This window comes from Chelonia mydas, chromosome 2, assembly GCF_015237465.2.
Source record: "Chelonia mydas isolate rCheMyd1 chromosome 2, rCheMyd1.pri.v2, whole genome shotgun sequence".
In the NCBI taxonomy this organism is placed as follows: Eukaryota; Metazoa; Chordata; order Testudines; family Cheloniidae; genus Chelonia; species Chelonia mydas.
The window spans coordinates 142358659-142383586 of NC_057850.1; the positions used below are offsets into that span (position 1 = coordinate 142358659).

General features: G+C 45.3%; 1 protein-coding gene across 1 annotated transcript in view; it reads left to right on the top strand.

Moving 5' to 3' along the window:
* Positions 1–24928, top strand: part of MAJIN (membrane anchored junction protein) — a 103055-nt gene that overhangs the window by 44807 nt on the left and 33320 nt on the right. The window contains exons 6-7 of the mRNA XM_043538831.1: positions 4761–4792; positions 7080–7189. Coding sequence (XP_043394766.1) covers positions 4761–4792; positions 7080–7189 — 142 coding nt within the window. The remainder of the gene's footprint in view (positions 1–4760; positions 4793–7079; positions 7190–24928) is intronic.

Consider the following 24928-nt stretch of genomic DNA (forward strand, 5'->3'; position numbering starts at 1 on the left):
GGAATTCCGCACAGCTAGAAGCCCTAAGGTGGAAACCAGACGTGTCATTTACCCGATATGCCTACCACATTGTGAAAAATTGGGATGCCTGGATATCAGGAGCAAGTGTTAAATCTCCAGAAGATTTGCCCTTCCTAATGCAAATGGAGCAGTTCTCAGAGGGTGTTCCTGAACTAGAAAGATACATCCTAGATGGGAAGCCCAAAACTGTAATCGAGGCGGGGGGAGATTGGAGCCAAATGGGTGGAGGTGGCAGAAAAGAAAATAACTGGTCGCAGTTGGAGCGGATACCAGAAGCGGATACCAGAACACACCCTACTACCAGGGGCAGCCCAAGGCACCAGCTACCCCCGAAGGAACCCTCCAGCCGCCTTATCATCCCGCCACACTGTTCTCCAGCAACCCAGCTCGCCCCAGTGACCCGTCAGCTGGACAATGTTTTAAATGTAATGAGCAGGGGAATGTAAAGGCCAATTGCCCCAAGAACCCCAACAGATAACAGTTCATTGCACCGGAATCACACCAGAGGTCCTCAGGCCCAGATACCTCCCAGATACCCTTGGAGCGGAGGGAAACTGTGAGTGTCGGCGGGAAGAAGTTTACTGCGTGGAGGGACACCGGAGCACAAGTGTTGGCTATCCATGCTTCCTTAGTAAACCCCAATTTAATCAACCCAGAGATCCAAGTGATGATTCAACCTTTCAAGTCCAACTCTTTCAATTTGCCTACAACCAAGTTGCCTGTCCAGTACAAGGGCTGGTCAGGAACGTGGACTTTTGCAGTCTAAGATGATTATCCCATCCCCATGCTGTTGGGGGAAGACTTGGCCAATCATGTGAAGCGAGCCAAGAGGGTGGGAATGGTCACCCACAGCCAGGCTAAGCAAGCTGTCATGCCTAGCTCTGTTCCGGAAACTTCTACCAGGACCCGGTCAGAGATAATGGAACTGGACCCCATGCCATCGTCTGCAACAGCAGTAGTGGATCCAGTCACAGAGACCCAGACAGAGCCAGTCTCAGAACCAGAACCAGCGGAAAAACCAGCACCAGAACCATTGCAAGCACTGAACCCACTACTTGCAACCCCACCACCAGAGGGCCCCACCGAACCTGAACCAGCAGCAGCCAATAAACCTACACAAGAAGCTCAGCCGGAGCCTGAACCCCAACATAGTGCACCAGTGGAGAGCAGTTCACAGTCAACAGAAGCAGCCCTATCCCCTACATCGCTTCCAAAGGGACCAAGCATAGCTCCACTATCTAATGAGGAACTGATGTCTCCAGCATCAAGGGAACAGTTCCAGACCAAACAGGAAGCAGATGAAAGCCTCCAGAGAGCTTGGGCGGTGGCACGGAGCAACCCACCGCCTCTCAGCTCTTCTAATCGATCCAGGTTTGTTATAGAAAGAGGACTTTTATACAAGGAAACTCTTTCTGGTGGACACCAGGAAGACTGGCATTCTCAGAGACAGTTGGTAGTTCCAACTAAGTACCGGGTCAAGCTCTTGAGCTTAGCTCATGATCATCCTAGTGGCCATGCTGGGGTGAACAGGACCAAAGACCGTTTGGGGAAGTCATTCCACTGGGAGGGAATGGGCAAGGATGTTTCTACCTATGTCCGGTCTTGTGAAGTATGCCTGTCATAATATAAAGGGAAGGGTAAACCCCTTTAAAATCCCTCCTGGCCAGAGGAAAAATCCTCTCACCTGTAAAGGGTTAAGAAGTTAAAGGTAACCTCGCTGGCACCTGACCAAAATGACCAATGAGGAGACAAGATACTTTCAAAAGCTGGGAGGAGGGAGAGAAACAAAGGGTCTGTGTGTCTTTTGGTATGTTGCTTTTTTTGCAGGGGATAGAACAGGAAGGGAGTCTTAGAACTTCAGTAAGTAATCTAGCTAGGTATGTGTTAGATTATGATTTCTTTAAATGGCTGAGAAAAGAATTGTGCTGAATAGAATGACTATTTCTGTCTGTGTGTCTTTTTTGTAACTTAAGGTTTTGCCTAGAGGGATTCTCTATGTTTTGAATCTAATTACCCTGTAAGGTATTTACCATCCTGATTTTACAGAGGTGATTTTTTTTACTTTTTCTTCTATTAAAATTCTTCTTTTAAGAAACTGAATGGTTTTTCATTGTTCTTAAGATCCAAGGGTTTGGGTCTGTGGTCACCTATGCAAATTGGTGAGGATTTTTATCAAGCCTTCCGCAGTAAAGGGGGGTGTAACGTTTGGGAGGATTTTGGGGGGAAAGACGTTTCCAAACGGAGTCTTTCCTAATAATACTGGTTAAACGTTAGGTGATGGCAGCGAAAGTCCAAGGACAAAAGGTAAAATAGTTTATACCTTGGGGAAGTTTTAACCTAAGCTGGTAAAAGTAAGCTTAGGGAGTTTTCATGCAGGTCCCCACATCTGTACCCTAGAGTTCAGAGTGGGGAAGGAACCTTGACAACTACCGTTGCATGAGATCTACTCATCAGGCGAAGAGAAGAGATCTACTTGTATGGGGTTGGTGGTGCAGAGGAATGGGGGGCAGAAGGAAGGGGAACTTGGGTGTACACTCGTCCTGCTCGATGCTTCTCTAGAATGCAAAGCAGCTGCAAACCCAATTTAACTGGCCAATATGATCTAGCTGCTTTGTCCTAGTCCAGAGCAGTGTAAAGAAGCTAGACTGGTGAATTTGATTTGAAAAGTTAAATTAAAAAAAATATATATTTAAGGCACCTAAACAGATTTAATTTTGCTTTATAGTGATATCATGTAATAACCATACAACTATAATTAACACATAATTTGTGATCACAAATTAGATGAGTTAAGGTTGAGTATATTTAAAGGCACATTACATCCTTCCCATCCCGTACCCCCCATTATTGCTAGAGGACAGCTTTAAGGTTGTTTTGATGCCCTGACTGTTCATTTCCATACCTTAAAATATCTAGGTTTCTTTTAAGTTTAATTTTCAACTCTGAATTCCCTGGATATATTGTGTATTTGGTGGATAGTTATAACAGCCATTTAATGTATGTTATTCAGATTGTTTCCCCTTCTTCTCACATCAGTGCCCTGGTCTGACACCAGTGTCATCTCTTTGCCAAGTGGTGGTAGGTAGGGCTTTCCAGTTGGTTGCCCAGTGGAGGAGAAATCAGCGATACAGAATCTAGATATATTTGAAGCATAACTTGTTTTATTTACATAGATACCAGTTCTGGAACAGAGGTATTCATGCACAGCATGAAGGGCAATTCTTTCCTTCAGCAATCCTAGCCAAATGCAAATGCCTGTTCCCAGAGAGCAGTTCTGCCTCAAGAATTGACTCTAATCCAAGAACAAGACAGAGAGCCAACTCTCCTACTGCTCACACAGCTCCCTCTCCAAGGACCACTGCCTCTACGTAGACCCTTGCATAATCTAAAACTAACAACACTATAGCATGTCTTCCCAAGACTGAATATTTACTCTCATGCTAAGAAAAGAAAACCATAGACGACTGTGCAACAGCTCCATGTGAAAAACAACTGCTGTAATATATAGTCTTCACCTTAACTCCATTTTAATGTAGTTTGTCTGAAAATAGAATATTATAATCTATGCTAAACAATATAAACTAAATAATTACCCTTATTTTTCACTTACCAATGTTTAGCTAGTTCCTAAAGATCAACTGACTCTCCTCCTCCAGTATGTAGTCTTTATAGCAGGGGCAGGCAAACTATGGCCTGCGAGCCACATCTGGCCCATCAGACCATTTAATCCTGTCTTCAGCTCCCGCCGGGGAGCAGAATTGGGGTTTGCCCTGCTCAAGCTGGGGAGTGGGTTCGGGGGCTTGCCCTGCTCCATGCAGCTTCTAGGAAGCAGCTGGCACGACTGCCCCTCTGGCTCGACCCCCACCTCCCTGGCTCCTACGTAGTATGAGGAGGCATGGCCAGGCAGCTCTGCGCACCGCCCTATCCACAGGCGCTGTCCCCACAGTTCTCATTGGTCACGGTTCCTGGCCAATGGGACCTGCAGGGGTGGCGCCTGCGGATGGGGCAGCATGCAGAGCTGCCTGGCTGCGCTTCAGAGCCGGAAGGGCACATGCTTCCGGGAGCTGTCTGCACCCTTGAGTCCCCCCCCAGCACGACCCAATCCCCTGCCAGAGCCCTGATCTCCCTCCTGCCCTCCGAACCCCTTGATCCCAGCCCAGAGCCCCCTCTTGTACCCCAAGCTCCTCATCCCCGGCCCCACCCCAGAGCCCTCACACCCCTCTCCTGTACTCTATCCTCCTGCCCCAGCCCTGATCTCTCTCCTGCCCTCCAAACCCCTCAGTCCCAGCCTGGTGCCCCCTCCTGAACCCTAAACCCTTCATCCCCAGCCCCACTCCAGAGCCTCCCCCCCCCCCGGTATCCCAACCCGGAGCTCCCTCCTGCAGCCTGAACTCCTCATTTCTAGCCCCATCCCAGAGCCCTCACTCCCTCCCACGCTTCTACCCCCAATTTCGTGAACATTCATGGCCCACCATACAATTTCCATACCCCGACGTGGGCCTTAGGCCAAAAAGTTTGTCCACCCCTGCTTTATAGGCTAGACTTCTAATTCCAAAAGACTGCTTTCACCCAAGCAGACTATATGCCAATTTCTCAGTTTCAGCATGTAGTATGTAAATCCCACATCGACTCTAAATTGCTTGTTTAATTCCATGAAATTAAGCTGTGCTGCAGTAAATATATTTTAAAATTAAGTAATGGAGTTCTTTCCTAAATATTTACTGTATTATATATTACAGGAAAAGAAGTAAATATGGATGCTTGTTACTTTGTAAGTAATGCTTTCTTTGAGTTTTATGGTACATGGGCCAGAGAAGGGAATGTAGAAAAACATACTGCTTGGAATTATTACTTTGCAACCCCGCCACCCTAACAACTCCATATCTCTCCCCTTTTAGGTCCCAGTCCAACAAGACATTTCAGCATGTGTTTACCTTTAAGCAAAGGAGGCCTGATCCAAAACCCATTGTCTTCAATGGTCAGATATTCCGGGTTGTAATCCAGACCAGTGAAGGGCTGTGTTGCCCCTGCTCTGCAACCTCGGGTTCCTCACAATGCTTTGCTCTGGTAGCTTCCAGCTTGGGTTGCTCACAATCAGCCTGCCAGCAAGTCACACCCTGAGTGTCTGTGTATAGCCACAGCCCTGGTCCAAAAAGAAAAGGAGTACTTGTGGCACCTTAGAGACTAACCAATTTATTTGAGCATGAGCTTTCGTGAGATGAAGTGAGCTGTAGCTCACGAAAGCCCATGCTCAAATAAATTGGTTAGTCTCTAAGGTGCCACAAGTACTCCTTTTCTTTTTGCGAATACAGACTAACACGGCTGTTACTCTGAGCCCTGGTCCAGCAACTCTGACTTCAGCAGCTTGTCAGCAGCACACCATCCACACTCTGGCTTCCAGCAGCTTTGGTTACTACTTGCAGGTTGACAGCAACATACTCCTGGAACCAAATTTCCCCTCCCCCCCTACAAATATATGTTCTGCACTGTCCAGCCCTCTCTTGGACAGTTCAGGTATTTTCAGTCTGTTGCCCGTCAGTATCTAACAGTTTGCTACTTTAAATGTAGTTACCCATGCATTTCAGTGTAGACACACCATTGGATTAAAGGATAAAACAAGTTTATTTAACTACAAAGATATGGGTTTTAAATGAGTACAAGTATAAGGCACTAAAGCCAGAAATGTTTGCAAGAGAAATAAAGATAAAATGCTTTTTAGTACTAAAACTTAACAAACTAGACTTGATTCAAGGTGCAGTCCCTTACCATATGCTCCCAGTAACTTTGCTGACCAAATTCTCAGGCCAGGATCTTCTCCCAAAGTCCAAGGGCTGTTTCTTTTGTTGTCTTAGGTGAAAGAGAGAGAGGTGGATAGGGAGAGTTACATTGGGGTATTTTTGCAGTTCCCTGTTCTAGTCCAGTCCCCTTTTGAAATGCATTTTCCTGAGGGTTACCACTAGATAAACTTAATTCCTGCTGTGAGGACAGAGACAAGGAGTTTAGTGGTGAAAAAGGTTCAATGCCGCTGTTTGCTAAAATGCAGATCCATTTGTTCCTGCTCCCCCTTTTTTGCCAAAGAATAGCCTCTTGACAAGTGATTGCCCATCAACTTTGATACCTGGCAAGAGGTGTCTTTTGTGTTTGAGAAACTAGTTTACTCAGACTTGCCTGGTAAACACATCAGATCTAATTTCAATTTGTTTATAACTTTACATATAATGTTGCCACATACATTTCACGATGACATTATTGACCAGTGAGTTATTAATTTTAAATGATATCTTACAAGGCATATTTTGTACTAAGATTAATACACAAGTCCAACATTGACTCTAAATTGGTCTGTTAAATGGTTTTCCTCCATAAGTTAAATCTGCCTTTCAGTAAATATTTTTAAAATAATGAAGTTCTTTCCTAAATACTAAGTATGTTGTACATTGGAGGAAAACATTAAGCTAATTCTGAAGTGCTTTGTAGGAGTGGGGCCTTAGGGCCAGATTTTTAAAGGTACTTAGGTGCCTAAAGATGCAGAAACATGCCTAGTGGGATTTTCAGAAGTATTTAGGCACCTAACTCATGTTGAAATCAATGCACATGTGCTTTTGAAAATCCCATTAGGTGCCTATCTGCATCTTTAGGCAACTGAAAGACTTCAAAAATCAGGCCCTTACTCTCTGTTCCCACCACCTCTAAAATCCCATATCACAGCAACTCTCTGTGTTAAGCAGTTCTGAACATGGTTGTCTGGAGTGTCATGTCTTTTTTGTTTGGCTAGAGAGCTTAATATTTTGACCATTAATGGTTACTGGGTTTCCATCATGTGTTATATTTTGAAAGTTCTGTGAAATAATATAAGTATACAATCACTCAGTTGATGTTTAAATTTAAATTAATATTTCTATTTAAAAATAAAGAGCCAGGCATTTATAAAAAATAAATACAAAGCTGAATCAGTAAAAGTAAAATGATTAGCTTATATTTATATTTTTCTTGGAAAATGAGTTTTTATATTAAAAATAAAAAGAACAGAAACATTTAAAGTTTGATATATTTTAAAGGTCAAGGATAGAATTGAAATGATAGAAAATGTTGAAACAGAAGCAACAGTGAAGTGGAGAAGAGTGGAAGACCCAACAGAAATTTCATATGCAAAGCCATGTATGGATAGGTTAGTTGACTAAAAAAGCTTGTTAGTATTCCTCAAGTGTTAACATTTTACAGTTTTAATATATCATTAGACTTCCCATGATTCCATTGTTGTGCAGTCTGTTGTTCCAGTTGGTTTTTAACCTTCCACCTGCATTTCATTGGATGTGTCTGTATTTAGAGCAAGATTGTTACTTTGTTTCCTTGCAGGAGAGTAAGGGGGACATAAGGCTCCTCTTTTATTCCTCTGCACTAGCTACCCATATTATAAGTAACACTCCAGAGGGGAGAAGGAGCCACTACTGCCCCTTCTATGCAGATGGTACGTGGAGCTAACCAGCCAGCACAGCTGAGTTGGTGCAGAAGGACAAGCATTCTTCACTATGTAAAGGACCGGTAAAGATTACTTCTTCGAGAGCTGTCCCTGTGGGTGCTCCACGCTAGGTGTTGGTGCGTCCCTTCGCCTTCCCTCGGAGATTTTTACAGCAGTACTTGTACCAGTCGCGCACGCGCAGAACTTGCCCCCCTCCGCCCTCCGAGTGTACCTTTATAGTACACGTGCATGACCAGTCTCCTCAATTCCTTCTCTACCATCCCCGGCCTGAGATGGAGCTCAGCAGACTTGTTAGAAAACTTTTTCTCCCTTGTTACTCTTACCCTTTTAGATAGTTAATTTGTTACCAATAGTGTTAGTTATTAATGTTACCAGTAGTGTGTGTTAGTTTCTCTCTTAAAAAAAAGAAAAGAAAAAAAAGTCTCTTAGTTCCTGTCAGCGCAGCCGCTTCTGACGTGCCTGGCTCCCCAGGCTTTAAGCGCTGCTCTAATTGTAAGGATGCCATCCCTCTGTCAGATGGCCATTCAAAATGCATAAAATGTTTGGGGGAGTCCCACATCCCCCCAAAATGTCCCCACTGCAGCAAACTTAAGTCTAGGGCACGAAAGGACAGGGAGTTGAGGCTAAAGCTGCTCCTGCTGCAAAAATCCTTAGGGTCAGCTTCAGACCCAGGTCCTGATTCCGGCTCTGCTCCACACCACAGCCCCCGCGCCTCTAAGAAGATGAAGAAAACTTCAAAAAAAAATCACCTTCTGTCACCCGCAAAGCGAACTTCACGGGACAAGGCTTCTCCCGGCAGGTCTACCGCCTCCCTCCCAGCACTTCCCCGGCTGAGCAATTTTGATCCGCCGGGCTCCTCCAGTACCACACAAAACCCGCCTGTGGCTGCGGCGATAGCACAAAGCTCCAGTGCCGAGGCTTCAGGCTTCCAGTTGTCTGCCTCTCAGATGACACCTTTCGGCACCGCGGTGAAAGCAGTGCCAACACATGCGGATGTGCATGACCCCCCACAGGCTATCACTGCTCTACCAGCACCAACACCTGCTGAGCAGGCCTGCAGCCAAACAACTTTAAAGACATAGGTGCAGAGGAACTTTTCATCGCAGCAAATTCCTCTCGCACAGCCCTCACCACACAGGCGCTTCAGCACTCCAATTTATGCAGTCAAGTGACCTGCTTGTGTCACCCATTCTGCAGTCACCCTTACTGAATGCCTACTTCTCGCCAAATGCTCAGCCAGGGTCCGAAAAGCCTTCCTCCAGTGAGGAGGAAGCTGGTTTCTAGGAGGATTATTCACCATATGAAGTCTCTCATCCTCAGACCCCAATTAATAGAAGTCATAGAAACATCACCTCGTCCTGCTCTCAGGATCCTGCCCCATGGTGTGTAAACCCATGGATGGCACCACCTATGCCCTTCCTATCACAGTGGCAATATTGGGCCTCGTGGCATCCTATCCTTGAGACCACACTCGCTATGGCACCTCAACCAGGCCCGACACTGGCCTGGCACCACAAGCTCATGAACCTGCCACTGATGCCGGTCACCAGACAGCACCATCACAAGTGCAGAATCAGGTATGACCTGTCTCTAACCCAGTAGACCCAGTTTTATGCCTGACGAAGCCCTGCTTCCTCCTCCCCCGTCATCTTCAGATGACTTTTCAAAATTTCAAGACCTTTTCAAAAGAGTGGCCAGTGAATTAAGAATTAATCTGGAGGAGGTTCCTGAACAGCAGCATGAGTTAACGGACATCCTGCAGCCTTCTTCTTCTTCCAGGATTGCATTGCTGATCAACCCAGCCCTTCTGGAACCCGCCAAAGCCATCTGGCAGATTCCTGCTGCAAACTTACCTACCTGCAAATGAACGGACCGCAAGTACTTCATCCCTTCCAAAGGCTCTGAATTTCTTTTCACTCATCCAGTGCCTAATTCGCCAGTAGTTGACGCAGTCAACCAAAAGAATAAGCACCAGTATCCCCGCTCCACCCCAGCCGATAAAGACAGTAAGCGTTTAGATCTGCTTGGATGTAAAGTATACTCATCTTCCATCCTACAATTTCAAATTGCTAATTATATGGCCGTTATGGCAAAGTATGATCACAAAAATTACAACAAATTCATGGACTTTATTGAGGACATTTCAGAAGCAAAGAAACCACAATTCACTGCTTTAGTCTCTGAGGAACAAATCATATCACGTACTGCTTTTCAAGCGGCCCTCGATGTGGCCAATACGCAGCAAGATCCACCACTACAGCAGTAGTCATGCGCCGACATTCGTGGCTCTCTTCCTCTTCATTTCCTCGAGAGGTCCAGACTACTATTGAAGATCTTCCATTCGATGGCGACAAACTCTTTGCCTCCACAACGAACGACATCCTTCACTCAATGAAGGATTCAAGAGCAACTCTCTGGTCCTTAGGAATACAAACCTCTATGACCAGAAAGCGACAATATAGATACCAATCTTACCAATGTCCACGCTACCCAACATATACCCAGCACTTCCAGAGATCACACGACCAACAACAGCAACAATGCCAGAGACCCAGATACTAGCATCACCGCCCCAATTCCGTGGCAGTGTCTCAACCCCCTCTGACTAACAAGCAGATTTGAAGCCTTGGTTGAGGGTTTCAAAAACAATGTTCCCACTTCAGCGCTTACACCGCCTGTCCCTACTTTTGGACACTGCCTACAACCATTCTTCCATCAATGGCACAACATTATCACCGACAAGTGGGTTTTAGAGGTCATCACACTTAGCTATTCCATCCCCTTCCTATCCATGCCTCCTACCCATCCATCCTCCCCGTCCCTCTTCAGGGACCCCTCTCACGAGCAACTGCTCCTGCAAGAAGTACAACATCTCCTTCTATTGGGAGCAGTGGAGCTTGTGCCCGAAAGACACCAAGGGAAGGGGTTTTACTCCCATTATTTCTTAACAGAAAAGAAAACCGGGGGATGGCGGCCGATCCTCAACCTCAGGCGGCTCAACAATTTTATCAAGAAGCAAAAGTTCCAAATGGTTACCCTCGCCACCATAATCCCAGCACTGGAGCAGGGCTATTGGTTTTCAGCCATCTACCTACAGGACGCCTATTTTCATGTGACAATACAGCCAGCCCACAGACGCTTCCTTCATTTCACCCTCGGCTCGACACATTTTCTATACAGGGTACTACCCTTTGGCCTATCCACTGCCCCCATGTTTTTTCCAAGCTCCTGGCCGTAGTTACTGCCCACCTCAGGAAGCAAGGAGTCATAATATTTCCTTACCTAGACGACTGCCTCTTCAAAGCCTCAATGCTCGACGAAGCGCTTCGATTCATTCAACTCACCGTCGATTGTTTCCTATCCCTCAGCTTACAAATAAACAACGACAAATCCACATTAATGCCTACCCAGCACCTGGAGTTCATTGGAGCACACCTCGATTCCCAGACGGGAATAGCATCTCTCCCGTCCGATCACTTTAACACCATAAAGCAGCTGGCAACAAAACTTCGCAACAGTCCTCAAGTCACCACTTGAGACTGTTTACAACTACTAGGTCACATGGCCTTGTGCACTTTCGTGGTCCAAAATGCACGACTCTACATGAGGTGCTTCCAAGCTTGGTTGGCCACGGTTTACAGACCCAATGTGCATGCCCTAAACAAACCCCTATCCATACCTTTCTGAGTCAAAGACTGTCTCCTATGGTCGACAGTTCCCTCCAACCTCTGCTCTGGAGTCCCCTTTCTCCAGGAGGTTCCAACCATAATAATGACTACCGACACATTCCTCACAGGGTGGGGTGCTCACATGTTACATCACACAACCCCGGGGGCTATGGTCTCCAACAAAAACCTCCCTGCACATAAACATCCTGGAACTTCGAGCTATAAGCAATGCCTGCCATCACTTCCTCCCGTTAATCCAGAATCAACATGTACGGATAATGACAGACAACATTGCCTGTATGTTCTATGTAAACAGGCAGGGAGGAGCTTGCTCTCATTTGCTTTGCACAGAAGCTATGAAACTCTGGAACTGGTGCCTTGTGAACAATATCCGGATATCAGCCGCCTACCTTCCCAGGGCTATGAATACCACAGCGGACGAATTAAGCAGACGCTTTCCCTGGGACCACAAATGGGAGATAAACGAAATGATCATCACCAATGTATTCCGCACTTGGGGCTACCCAACCATAGACCTCTTTGCAACTGTGCAAAACACAAAATGCCCCAAATTTTGCTCCAGAGCAGGACTGCGCAAACACTCTCTGGGAGATGCATTTATGATTCCATGGCACCGGAACTTACTCTATGCTTTTCCCCGATCCCGATTCTCCACAGGGTTCTGACAAAAATATGAACAGATCGTGCCAAGGTGATCCTGATTGCCCCGGCATGGCCTAGATAACTGTGGTTCCCATTCCTCACCAGGATGTCAACTCGACCACCAATCTCGTTGCCTCTCATTCCGAACCTCCTATTGCAGCAACACAGCCGATTTCTCCACCCCAACCTGTCCATGCTTCACCTCAAAGCTTGGTTCCTACATGGTTCTCCCAAAATGAATTAGCATGCTCTGATAAAGTTCAAAGAGTGCTCTTACATAGCCGAAACCAATCTACTCGCACCACCTATCTCCGAAAGTGGAAGCGATTTACACAATGGTGCTTAACTAAATAACTGCCTCCTATGTATGCACCTCTTCCTCTTATACTTGACTACCCGTTGGACCTCAAACAATCTGGCCTTTCTTTTAGCTCCATCAAAGTCCACCTAGCTGCTATTACAACTTTCCACGATAAAATTGACAGTACCTCTGTGTCTGCTCATCCGATCACTAAACGTTTTCTCAAAGGACTTCAATCCCTATACCCAGATGTTAGACCTCCTACCCCTCCTACCCCTTCACTTAGTATTATCTTGCTTAACTCAACAACCATTCAAACCCCTAGCCACTTGCTCCTTCTTACACCTTTCTATGGCAATCACTTCTGCCAGACGGGCAGGAGAAATAGCAGCTCTTGTGGCAGACCCACTGTATACCATATTTTTAAGGACAAAGTTACCGTTCGATTACACCCCAAATTTCTTCCAAAGGTCCATTCGTCATTCCACATGAATGAACTGATCCACCTGCCGACCTTCTTTCCCAAACCACATGTGAACTCTTTTGAATCCACAATGCACACCCTAGATGTACGCAGGGCTTTGTCCTTCTATTTGGATAGAACAAAGCTGTCAAGGTTCCTCCCCCACTCTGAACTCTAGGGTACAGATGTGGGGACCTACATGAAAACCTCCTAAGCTTACTTTCACCAGCTTAGGTTAAAACTTCCCCAAGGTACAAATTAATTTTATCCTTTGTCCCTGGATCTCCACTGCCACCACCAAACTCTAACTGGGTTTACTGGGAAACGTAGTTTGGACACGTCTTTCCCCCCAAAATCCTCCCAACCCTTGCACCCCACTTCCTGGGAAAGGTTTGGTAAAAATCCTCACCAATTTGCATAGGTGACCACAGACCCAAACCCTTGGATCTGAGAACAATGAAAAAGCATTCAGTTTTCCTACAAGAAGACTTTTAATAGAAGTAAAGATAGATACCTTACAGGGTAATTAGATTCAAAACATAGAGAATCCCTCTAGGCAAAACCTTAAGTTACAAAAAAGACACACAGACAGGAATAGTCATTCTATTCAGCACATTTCCTTTCTCAGCCATTTAAAGAAATCATAATCTAACACACACAACACATACAAAGCAGCATACAGACAGACCCAGACCCTTTGTTTTTTCCCCCTCCTCCCAGCTTTTGAAAGTATCTTGTCTCCTCATTGGTCATTTTGGTCAGGTGCCAGCGAGGTTACCTTTAGCTTCTTAACCCTTTACAGGTGAGAGGATTTTTCCTCTGGCCAGGAGGGATTTTAAAGGGGTTTACCCTTCCCTTTATATTTATGACAAAAGCCCTTTCGGAATTCTTCTAGACTCTTTGTCTCCGTCGCGGAGCAATCCAGAGGGACACCTATTTCAACCCAGAGACTTTCAAAATGGATTTCTGACTGTATCCAACTCTGTTATCAGATACGAAAAGTTATGCCTCCAGCAGACATTAGAACTCACTCCACTAGATCGATGGCTACCTCCGTGGCTTTTCTAGGTAAATTTCCCCTGACTGACATCTGTAAAGCAGCCACTTGGTCTTCTGAACACACTTTTGTTAAGCACTATGCCTTTACTCAGAGTCCCCTCTCGGATACGCAATTAGGCAGAGCTGTTTTATCTACTGCATTTCTACCCAGTCCAAAGTTCCTACCTCCTTGAGATACACCGCTTTTAAGTCACCTAGAGTGGAGCACCCACAGGGACTTGAGGAAGAAGAGGAGGTTACTCACCCTGTGCAGTAACTGACGTTCTTTGAGATGAGTGTCCCTGTGGGTGCGCCACTACCCACCCTCCTCCCCTCTACTTTGGAGTTGGGGTAGCCTCCATTGGAGAGAAGGAACTGAAGAGACCAGTTACGCACTCGTACTATAAAGGTACACTCAGAGCGGCGGGGCAAGCTCTGCACATTTGTGACCGGTATGAGTACTGCTGTAAAATTCTCAGGGCGAATGCTCAGGGACGCACCAACACCTAGAATGGAGCACCCACAGGGACACTCATCTCGAAGAACGTCACTTACTGCACAGGGTAAGTAACCTCCTCTTCTCTGCCAGAGCAAGGGAGAAATTAGGGACATATTGTGGCTCTGAGTTCTAGTCTGCTTCACGGTCTGCTTCTGGGGCAGCACAACTAAACGCTGCCACTTACTGAAGGATTATGGCAAATCTCCAATTTGAATTTATAGTTTTCAAAGTACTTTGGGATCTTTCAAGGTGTGTGTGTGTGTGTGTGTGTATGTAGGTAAAATATTACCACAGCTCCACATTTCTAAGTCAGGAAAATTCACACTCTATTTGGGATGAAAAAAATAACCTGTAACCTTTGTTCTTCGTCAAGTGATTACATGAGTCCATTCCACTTCAGGGGTGTGTGCAACCAGTGCAATGAAGCTGGAGAGATTTTTCTGATAGTACCTGTAGGGTGGCATACATGCCGTCTGCGCACACATGCTGCCAGCTCATGATATAAAGGGGCAGAAAACCAATTATCAGAGATTGTGCAAAGAGTATAAAGCCCAGACCAGTGAAATATATGTGGTGCTTTAAAAGGGCCAGTTTCACAAAGTTGAAGACAGTTATGAGCCAAATGAGCTAGGAAGAAGAATTAGAAAAATGTGAATGATGATTGTGAATTGTTTAAGAACACTTTAGTAGATCCCCAAAAGGCCACAATCGAGCAAGAAGGCAGTATTGATTTTTTAATAAAAAGTCTGGTTTCAAGGGGAAGCAAAAACAGCAATACAAATAAAATATTACAAATCAAAGAAAAGGAGTACTTGTGGCACCTTAGAGACTAACCAATTTATTTGAGCATGAGCTTTCGTGAGCTACAGCTCACTTCATCGGATGCATACTGTGGAAATTGCAGAATATCATTATTATATACACAGACACCATGAAACAATACCTCCTCCCACCCCACTCTCCTGCTGGTAATAGCTTATCTAAAGTGATCATCAGGATGGGCCATTTCCAGCACAAATCCAGGTTTTCTCACCCTCCACCCCCCCACAGACAAACTCACTCTCTTGCTGGTAATAGCCCATCCAAAGTGACCACTCTCTTCACAATGTGTATGATAATCAAGGTGGGCCATTTCCTGCAGAAATCCAGGTTCTCTCACCCCCTCACCCCCCTCCAAAAACCACACACACAAACTCACTCTCCTGCTGGTAATAGCCTATCCAAAGTGACCATTGCTATTACCAGCAAGAGAGTGAGTTTGTCTGTGGGGGGGCGGAGGGTGAGAAAACCTGGATTTGTGCTGGAAATGGCCCATCTTGATGATCACTTTAGATAAGCTATTACCAGCAGGAGAGTGGGGTGGGAGGAGGTATTGTTTCATGGTGTCTGTGTATATAATAATGATATTCTGCAATTTCTACAGTATGCATCCGATGAAGTGAGCTGTAGCTCACGAAAGCTCATGCTCAAATAAATTGGTTAGTCTCTAAGGTGCCACAAGTACTCCTTTTCTTTTTGCGAATACAGACTAACACGGCTGTTACTCTGAAACAAATCAAAGAAAGGGAAAGTTGATAGTCATAAATATAAATCTGAAGTTAAGAATCGTAAAAAATTGATAATGGAAGTGAAGGCCCACAAGGAGAAATCTATGGCTAGTCAAGTTAAGGACAATTAGAAGGAATTTTAAAGTACATTAGGAACAAAAAGAATCCTGAAAATGGTATTGGTCCATTACTAGATGGTAGAATTATCAATAATAATGCAGAAAAGGCAGATGTGTTCTGGTTTTGGGGAAAAAAACAGATGATATAGTCAGATCATATAACACTCTTTCCATTTCCCTAGTATCCTTGGAGAATGTTAAACAGCAGCTACTGAAGTTAGACATCTTTAAAATTACAGGTCTACATAACATGCATACAAGAGTTTTAAAAGAGCTGGCTGACCAGCTTGCTGGACCCTTAACGATGATTTTCAATAAATCTTGGAACACTGAGAAAGTTCCAGAACACTGGAAGAAAGCTAATGTTATGTTAATATTTAAAAAGGGTAAACAGAATGACCTGGATAATTATAGGCCTGCCAATCTGACATTGACCCCGGCCAAATAATGGAATGTCTGATATGGGACTCGATTAATAAAGAATTAAAGAGGGTAATATAATTAATGCCAGTCAACATGGGTTTATGGAAAATAGATCATGTCAAACTTATTTGATATCTTTTTTTGATGAGATTGCAAGTGTGGTTGATAAAGGTAATAGTGTTGATATAACCTACTTAGACGACATTTGACTTGGTACCACATGAAATTTTGATTAAAAAACTAGAAAGATATAAAATTAACATGGCACACATTAAATGGATTAAGAGATGGCTAACTGATAGCTCTCAAAATGTAACTAAACAGAGAATCACCAAGTGTTGTGTTTCCACTGGGTTCCCAGAGGGATTGGGTTTTGGCCCTATGCTGTTCAGAATTTTTATCAATGACCTGGCAGAAAACATAAAATCATAATTAATATGATTTATAGATTACCCAAAAATTGGGAGAATGATAAACAAATAAGAGGGCAGGATCATTGGTTCAGAGTGATCTGAATTTCTTAGTGTGCAAGCAAACAATATATGGCTAAATATAAATGTATATGTCTTGGAACTAAGAACATTGGCCATACTTACAGGATGGGGACTCTATCCTGGGAAGCAGAGATTCTGAAACAGATTTGAGGGTCATGTTGTATAATCAGCAAAACATGAGTTCCCCATGCAACGCTGTAGCCAAACGAGCTAAAATGCAGTCTTTGGATGCATAAACTGGGGAATCTCAAGTAGAAGCAGAGAGGTTATATTACCTCTGTATTTGGCACTGGTACAACTGTTGCTGGAATACTGTGTCCAGTTCTGGTACTCGCAGTTCAAGAAGGATGTTAATTAATAGGAAGCAGTCCAGAGAAGAGCCACAAGAATAACTGAAGGATTAGAAAACATGCCTTATTGTAATAGATTGAGCTCTTTGAATCTATTTTACTTAAAAAAGAGAAGGATAAAGGGTGAATTGATTACAATATATAAAGTATCAGCTTTGGACGTTTTTCTAAAAGATATGCTCTAAGAATTAGTTTGAGGAAGTTCTGTGCCCATGATATACAGGAGGTGAGACTAGATGATCATAATGGTCCCTTGTGGCCTTGGAATCTGTGAATTTATATCAGACAATTTATTGCTGTCATGGAAAGACAAACTACTATATACTTTTGTCCTCCCATTCCTCTGAGTAATATGTAAATTCAGGCACAATCATGACATTATAATCCCGATAGCATCAGCCTGGCCTCATCAGCATTGGGTCTTAGATCTCATGAGTCTCTCTATCTGGGATCCCATAACTCAACCTCAGACCTCAAACATAATTTCACAAAACCACAATCAGTAGTCCAGAGAATCAGTGGTCACATCCCAAACCATCCAGCATGCACCTGATAGCATTGAATGCTCAGTGGTTATAGTCCCAGGAAACCTCAGAGGTTCACAAAAACAACAAGGAGTCCAGTGGCACCTTAAAGACTAACAGATTTATTTGGGCATAAGCTTCCGTGGGTAAAAAACCTCACTTCAGAATGTTCTCTTAAACAGGAGAAAACCGTCCACTAGATACACTTACCTGATGGAATGGAGGAGTTTCTCTATGTGGTGTCAGAAGTGGGGCATTCCTCCCTCACAGTTTTCACTTCACCTTATTTTCTATTATTTACTCTACCTACAAGAAAAAGGTCTCTACCAGTTCCCTAAGAGTTCACTTGGTTGCTATTTCTGCTTTCCATCCTCTTATAGAAGGGAAGTCTGTTTTTCTAATCCCTTGACTGTGCGATTTTTTTGAAGGGTTTGGAGAGACTTTTTCCACCTGTGAGGGAGCCTATGTCTCCATGGCATTTAAATCTAGTTTTGTTGGCTCTAATGGGTCCATTTATTGAGCCTATGGCTTTGTGTTCCTTTTTATGTCTCTCCATGAAAGTGGCATTCCTGGTGGCAAGTACTTTGGCCAGGAGAATAGCAGAACTACTTGCATTAATTGCTGACCCTTTAAACTGACAATTTTAAAATCAAAATAAGATGTTTTTCTTAAAGCTAAACTTCAGGTATTATTTTTGGGAAGTTCCATGGCCTGTGATAGATAGGAGGGCAGACTAGATGATCACAGTGGTCCTTTCTGGCCTTAGAATCTATGAATATGATTTTGTATAATCCTTTCTTTGGCATCCTTATCCTGCATTTCTGACTGAAGTAGTGTCACACTTCCATCTTAATCAGGCTATCATCTTGGGCATTGGCTCTCACTGAAGGACTATCCAGATACGTGGACTCTCTACTCAGACCCTACGCCACCAGCACTCCCAGCTATCTCCGTGACATCACTGATTTCCTGAGAAAACTACAATGCATTGGTGATCTTCCAGAAAACACCATCCTAGCCACCATCTCTACACAAACATCGCCCACATAGATTGAATACAAGCTGTCAGGAACAGTATCCCTGATGATACCACAGCACAACTGGTTGCTGAGCTCTGTGACTTTATCCTCATGCATAATTATTTCAAATTTGGTGACCATATATACCTCCAGACCAGGTATGGCACCGCTATGGGCACCTGCATGGCCCCACAATATGCAACATTTTTATGGCTGACCTGGAACAGTGCTTCCTCAGCTCTCGTCCACTCACGCCCCTTCTCTACCTAGACTACATTGATGACATCTTCATCATCTGGACCCATGGGAAGGAAACCCTGGAAGAATTCCACCATGATTTCAACAGCTTCCACCCCACCATTAACCTCAGCTTGGACCAATCCACACGGGCGGTCCACTTCCTAGACACCATGGTGCAAATAAGTGATGGTCACGTTAACACCACCCTATACCGAAAGCCCACTGTGCCTACCTTCATGCCTCCAGCTTGCATCCCGGACACACCACACGATCCATTGTCTACAGCAAGCGCTGAGGTACAACCACATTTGCTCCAACCCCTCAGACAGAGACCAACACTACAAGATCTTCACCAAGCATTCTCAAAACTACGATACCCACACAAGGAAAAAAGGAAACAGATCAACAGAGCCAGACGTGTACCCAGAAGCCTCCTGCTGCAAGACAAGCCCAAGAAGGAAACCAACAGAACTCCACTGGCCATCACATACAGTCCTCAGCTAAAGCCTCTCCAACGCATCATCAGTGATCTACAACCCATCCTGGACAATGATCCCTCACTTTCACAGGCCTTGGGAGGCAGGCCAGTCCTCGCCCACAGCCAACCCGCCAACCTGAAGCATATTCTCACCAGCAACTACACACCGCACCATAATAACTCCAACTCAGCAACCAATCCATGCAACAAACCTCGATGCCAACTCTGCCCACATATCTACATCAGCAACACCATCACAGGACCTAACCAGATCAGCCACACCATCACTGGTTCATTCACCTGCACGTCCACCAATGTAATGTACACCATCATGTGCCAGCAATGACCCTCTGCTATGTATATCGGCCAAACTGGACAGTCCCTGTGTAAAAGGATAAATGGACACAAATCAGATATTAGGAATGGCAATATACAAAAACCTGTAGGAGAACACTTCAATATCCCTGGACACACAATAGCAGATTTAAAGGTAGCCTTCCTGCAGCAAAAAAACTTCAGGACCAGACTTCAAAGAGAAACTGCTGAGCTTCAGTTCATTTGCAAATTTGACACCATCAGCTCAGGATTAAACAAAGACTATGAATGGCTAGCCAACTACAAAAGCAGTTTATCCTCCCATGGTGTTCACACCTCAACTGCTAGAAGAGGGCCTCATCCTCCCTGATTGAGCTAACCTCATTATTCCTAGCCTGATTCTTGCTTGCATATTTATACCTGCCTCTGGAAATTTCCACTACATGCATCCGACGAAGTGGGTATTCACCCACGAAAGCTTATGCTCCAACATGTCTGTTAGTCTATAAGGTTCCACAGGACTCTTTGCCGCTTTTACAGATCCAGACTAACCTGCTACCCCTCTGATACTTGCTTTCATACGGCCATTCACCTGGATCATAGATTTCTAAAGTTTGTTGAAGCAAATGTTCATTATCAATTTATAATCCTCCCCTTCAGCTCCCTGAGTCTTCACCAAGTTCATGACAGTGGTTGCAGCACATTATCAGGAAGGTGGGCATCAAGTTTTATCCACATCTGGATGATTGGTTGGTTTGGAGCTGATCCAGCTGTCAAATGGAAATAGCTATCAAGAAGATCCAGTCTCTTTTCAGTTCATTGGGCCAGTTGATCAACAAGTACAAGTCAGTTTTTCTCCCTGTGCAGAGAATCAAATTCATAGGATTGGTTCTCAACTCCATCACAGCAAGAGCGTATTTACCTCAAGCCAGGGTTCAGACAATTTGAGGTTTGTGCAAAGGTTTCATGGTGCATCCTCATACAACAGTAAGGAATTGCCTGATACTTCTGGGACACATGGTAGCTTGCATGTATGTAACTCAGCATGCCAGACTTCATTTTAGAGTCATGCAGAGATGGTTGAAGTCTGTCTACCATCCTTCATGTCACTGCTGGATATGCTGACTCATGTGCTTGCAAGTGCCTTGTCCTCCCTGGATTGGTGGATATGCAATGTGTGCAAAGAGATTTCTTTTTCCCGCAAACTTACCCTTCCTGGCTTTGGTCACAGGTGCCTCCTGTCTCAGATGGGGAGCTTCCCTAGGAGACTCCCAGATTCAGGGGCTGTGGTCAGCAGTTTGGTGCTTTGAGCAATCCATCTACCATGCAGAGTGTTCCTTTTGCACATTAAAGGATGTGCCATGCAGGTACTCACTGATGGCACTGCTGCTATATTATAGTATATTGAACAGGAAGGAAGGTACCAGATCAGACCCTGTCATATTAATTTAGATGGAATATATGGGCCCGGAGGGTCAAAGGTATTAATATGAACCTGAAACTGTCCAACATTAAACAGTTTTAAACAAGGTTCAAGTTTTGGTAAACAGAGACCTCAACCTGCTTAGTATTGTGGCAAACACACTATTGAAATCTTTTCAATCTTTTATTAAAGTCACAGAAAAGAAAGAAAAACAATTAAAGCATTTGAAATGTAAAGCATTAAATAAGATTTTTATTTTATCTGCATCACTTGTTCCCTTTCCCTGTAGCTGTAGAGAGTCTTTAGAAGGAACTTATTTGACAATCACTCAGGGCTTGGCTACACTTGTGAGTTAGAGCACATTAAAGGAGTCCCGGGTGCACTAGCTCACTACCCGTCCATACTGACAAGGCATGTAGAATGCTCTGACTCCGCGGCTGCAGCGCTCCTGGCAAGTGGAATAACGTTTGGTGCACCCCTGCTGGAGCGCCGCAGCACCAGTGTGGACGCCCTCGTCTGTTAGTGCTCTCTGATTGGCCTCCAGAAGTGTCCCACAATGCCTGTTCTAGCCACTCTGGTCATCACTTTGAACTCTACTGCCCTGCCCTCAGGTGACCAACCGTCAGACCCGCCCTTTAAATTCTCTGGGAATTTTGAAAATCCCCTTCCTGTTTGCTTAGCCAAGCATGGAGTGCTCTCAGTGAATCTTTCCAGGTGACCATGCCTCCACACACCAGGAGATCCCCAGTATGGAGCAATGGTGAGGTGCTGGACCTCATCAGCGTTTGGGGGAGGAAGCTGTCCAGTCCCAGCTGCGCTGCAGCCACAGGAATTATGATACCTTTGGGCAGCTATCAAGGGACATGATAGAAAGGGGCCATGACTGGGATGCATTGCAGTGCAGGATTAAAATGAAGGAGCTGTGGAATGCCTACTGCAAAGCCCACAAGGCAAAAAGGTGCTGACCCTGCAATCTGCCATTCTCCAAAGAGCTGGACGCGATACTTGGGGGCAACCCCACCTCCATTCTGAGGACCACCATAGACACTTCAGAGCCCAGTGCAACAAGGCAGGAGGAGGAGGAGGAGTAAAGCAGGAGTGAGGGTGCTGAGGTAGAGGAAGACAACCCGGAATCCCTAGAAGCCTGGAGCCAGGAGCTGTTCTCAAGCCAGGAGGAAGTAGCTAGTTGCGGTGGCTGGTGCCTGGGGAAGGACAAACACCAGAGGAGGTTCCCGGTAAGCAGCTTTTATTTTGGGAAGGAAGTTATTTGGTGCAGGCTCTTGGGCGAGGAGGGTTAGGGCTGCATGCATGCCTAGATGCGGAATAGGGCATTGATGTGCTCTCTCACATTGCGGTAATCGGCATCAATGATCTCTTCAAAGGTCTCATCCAGAACTTGGGCAATGCGCTTGCGCAGGTTTCTTGGGAGAGCCACTGTGGTAATTGTCCCAGTAAGTCTAACGTGTCCGCGCCACTGTGCCATGAGGGGTGCGGGGGGGACCATTGCTGCAGAAAGGCAAGTTGCGTATGGGCCAGGGTGGAAGCTGCATAGCAGAAGAATACCCTTCCTTGCTTCCCAGGTCACCCACAGCAGCAAGATACCTTCCAGGACGATAGAAAATGTGGGGACAGTGTTCAGTATAATGGCCCGCTGCCGCTGTTGGCTCTCCCCAAGGTGCAGAAACCCAGAGGACAGTACAGCCGTGAAACAATCAGTCACGCTTGACCCTGTGCTTACTCACCATTTTGGGGCTCTTGTGGGTTATATGCGCTCACTTTGGGATGGGCAAATGATGCTATTGTGAATACTGTGCTTGCCCTTAAGTATGGGGGAATCATTGCTCTGTCTGGTGTGAACAATGCTGCTTCTGTTAAGTGTTTCATTTTGCCTTTACAGATGCAACCTTGAGATCTCAGCTGTCCATGTTATCACTGGCCGAAAGACTCCAAAGAATCAGACAGAGGCCACACAGAAGCAAGGAAGGCATGTTGCATGAAGTAATGCAGCATTCAAGTAATGAAAATCAAAAAGTGCAGGAGTGGTGGGACAGTGAAAGGAGGATCCGCCAGCAGAATGAGAAGTGCCGGCACAAAAGCGTGGTGCTCCAGCAGCAAAGCACGGATTGCCTGGTGAGCATAATGGAGTGCCAAGCGGACTCTACGCAGGTGCTCGTAGCCATGTAGGTGGAGCACTACCGTGCCCACCCCCCTCTGCAGCCCTTGTCCCAAAACTCTTTCCTTTGTGCCCCCATGTCACCTCCAAACCACTTTCCCCAACATCTGGGTTCTTACCGCCATCAGCTACCTCCAACACCTGTAGCTTCACCACCTAGGCCTGAAAACTACGACCCTTACCCACTGCACTCAACCCCCATCACCAGGCAGTATAGACATCCTGAAGCATAGCACTTATTGCACAGCACTCCAGACAGGAAGGCTGAATATGATAACACGACATACACAAATCTGTGATTGTACCGTTCCCCACCGCACCCCATCCCCTTTTCCTTTCTGTTTCCCAAGCAGTTGTGTTTCTTTTCAATAAATGGATTTTTTAGCTTTGAAAACATTCTTTATTATTGCATAAAGTAAAAGATACCTTAACGCAGGAAAGAAACAGGCACTGCAAGTCAGTGTAGCAAACACAGATTCCTACTAACATTGGAAACACTGCACTTCACTCCCGTTCAGGGCACCAGACATTACTGGTGGCTTTCAGCCTCAAATTGCTCCCTCAAGCCATCCCTAATCCTTGCAGCCTCTTGCTGGGCCCCTCTTCTAGCCCTGCTCTCTGGCTGTTCAAATTCAGCCTCCAGGTATTGAACCTCCGAGTTCCATGCCTGAGTGAATCGTTCACCCTTCCCTTCACAAACGTTATGGAGGGTACAGCACACGGGTATAACCGCGGGGATGCTGTCATCGGCCAGGTCCAGCTTCCCATACAGAGAGTGCCATCGGCCCTTTAAACAGCTAAAAGCACACTCCACAGTCATTCTGCACCGGCTCAGCCTGTTGTTGAACCGCTCCTTGCTGCTGTCAAGGCTCCCTGTGTAGGGTTTCATGAGCCACGGCATTAAAGAGTAAGTGGTTTCTCCAAGGATCACAGTGGGCATTTCGACTTCCCCTATGGTGATCTTCTGGTCTGGGAAAAAAGTCCCAGCTTGCAGCTTCCTGAACAGGCCAGTGTTTCAAAAGATGTGTGCCTCATGCAACTTTCCAGGCCAGCCTGCGTTAACGTCAATGAAATGCCCACGGTGATCCACAAGCGCCTGGAGAACTATAGAGAAATACCCCTTCCGATTAACTTACTCAGAGGCTAGGTGGGCTAGTGCCAGAATTGGAATATGCATGCCATCTATTGCCATGCCATAGTTAGGGAAACCCATTTGTGCAAAGCCCTCCACAATGTCATGCACGTTACCCAGAGTCATGGTTCTTCTGAGCAGGATGCAATTAATGGCCCTACAAACTTGCATCAACACGATTCCAACTGTCGACTTCCCCACTCCAAACTGGTTAGCGACTGATTGGTAACTGTCTGGAGTTGTCAGCTGTCAAGGTTCCTTCCCCACTCTGAACTCTAGGGTACAGATGTGGGGACCTGCATGAAAGACCCCCTAAGCTTATTCTTTACCAGTTTAGGTTAAATGCTGCCACCACCAAAGTGTTACACAAAGAACAGGGGAAGTGCCCACTTGGAAACGTCTCCCCCACAAAATGTCCCCCCAAGCACTGCACCCCCTTTCGTGGGGAAGGCTTGATAAAAATCCTCACCGATTTGCATAGGTGAACACAGACCCAAACCCTTGGATCTTAAGAACAATGAAAAAGCAATCAGGATCTTAAAAGAAGAATTTTATTTA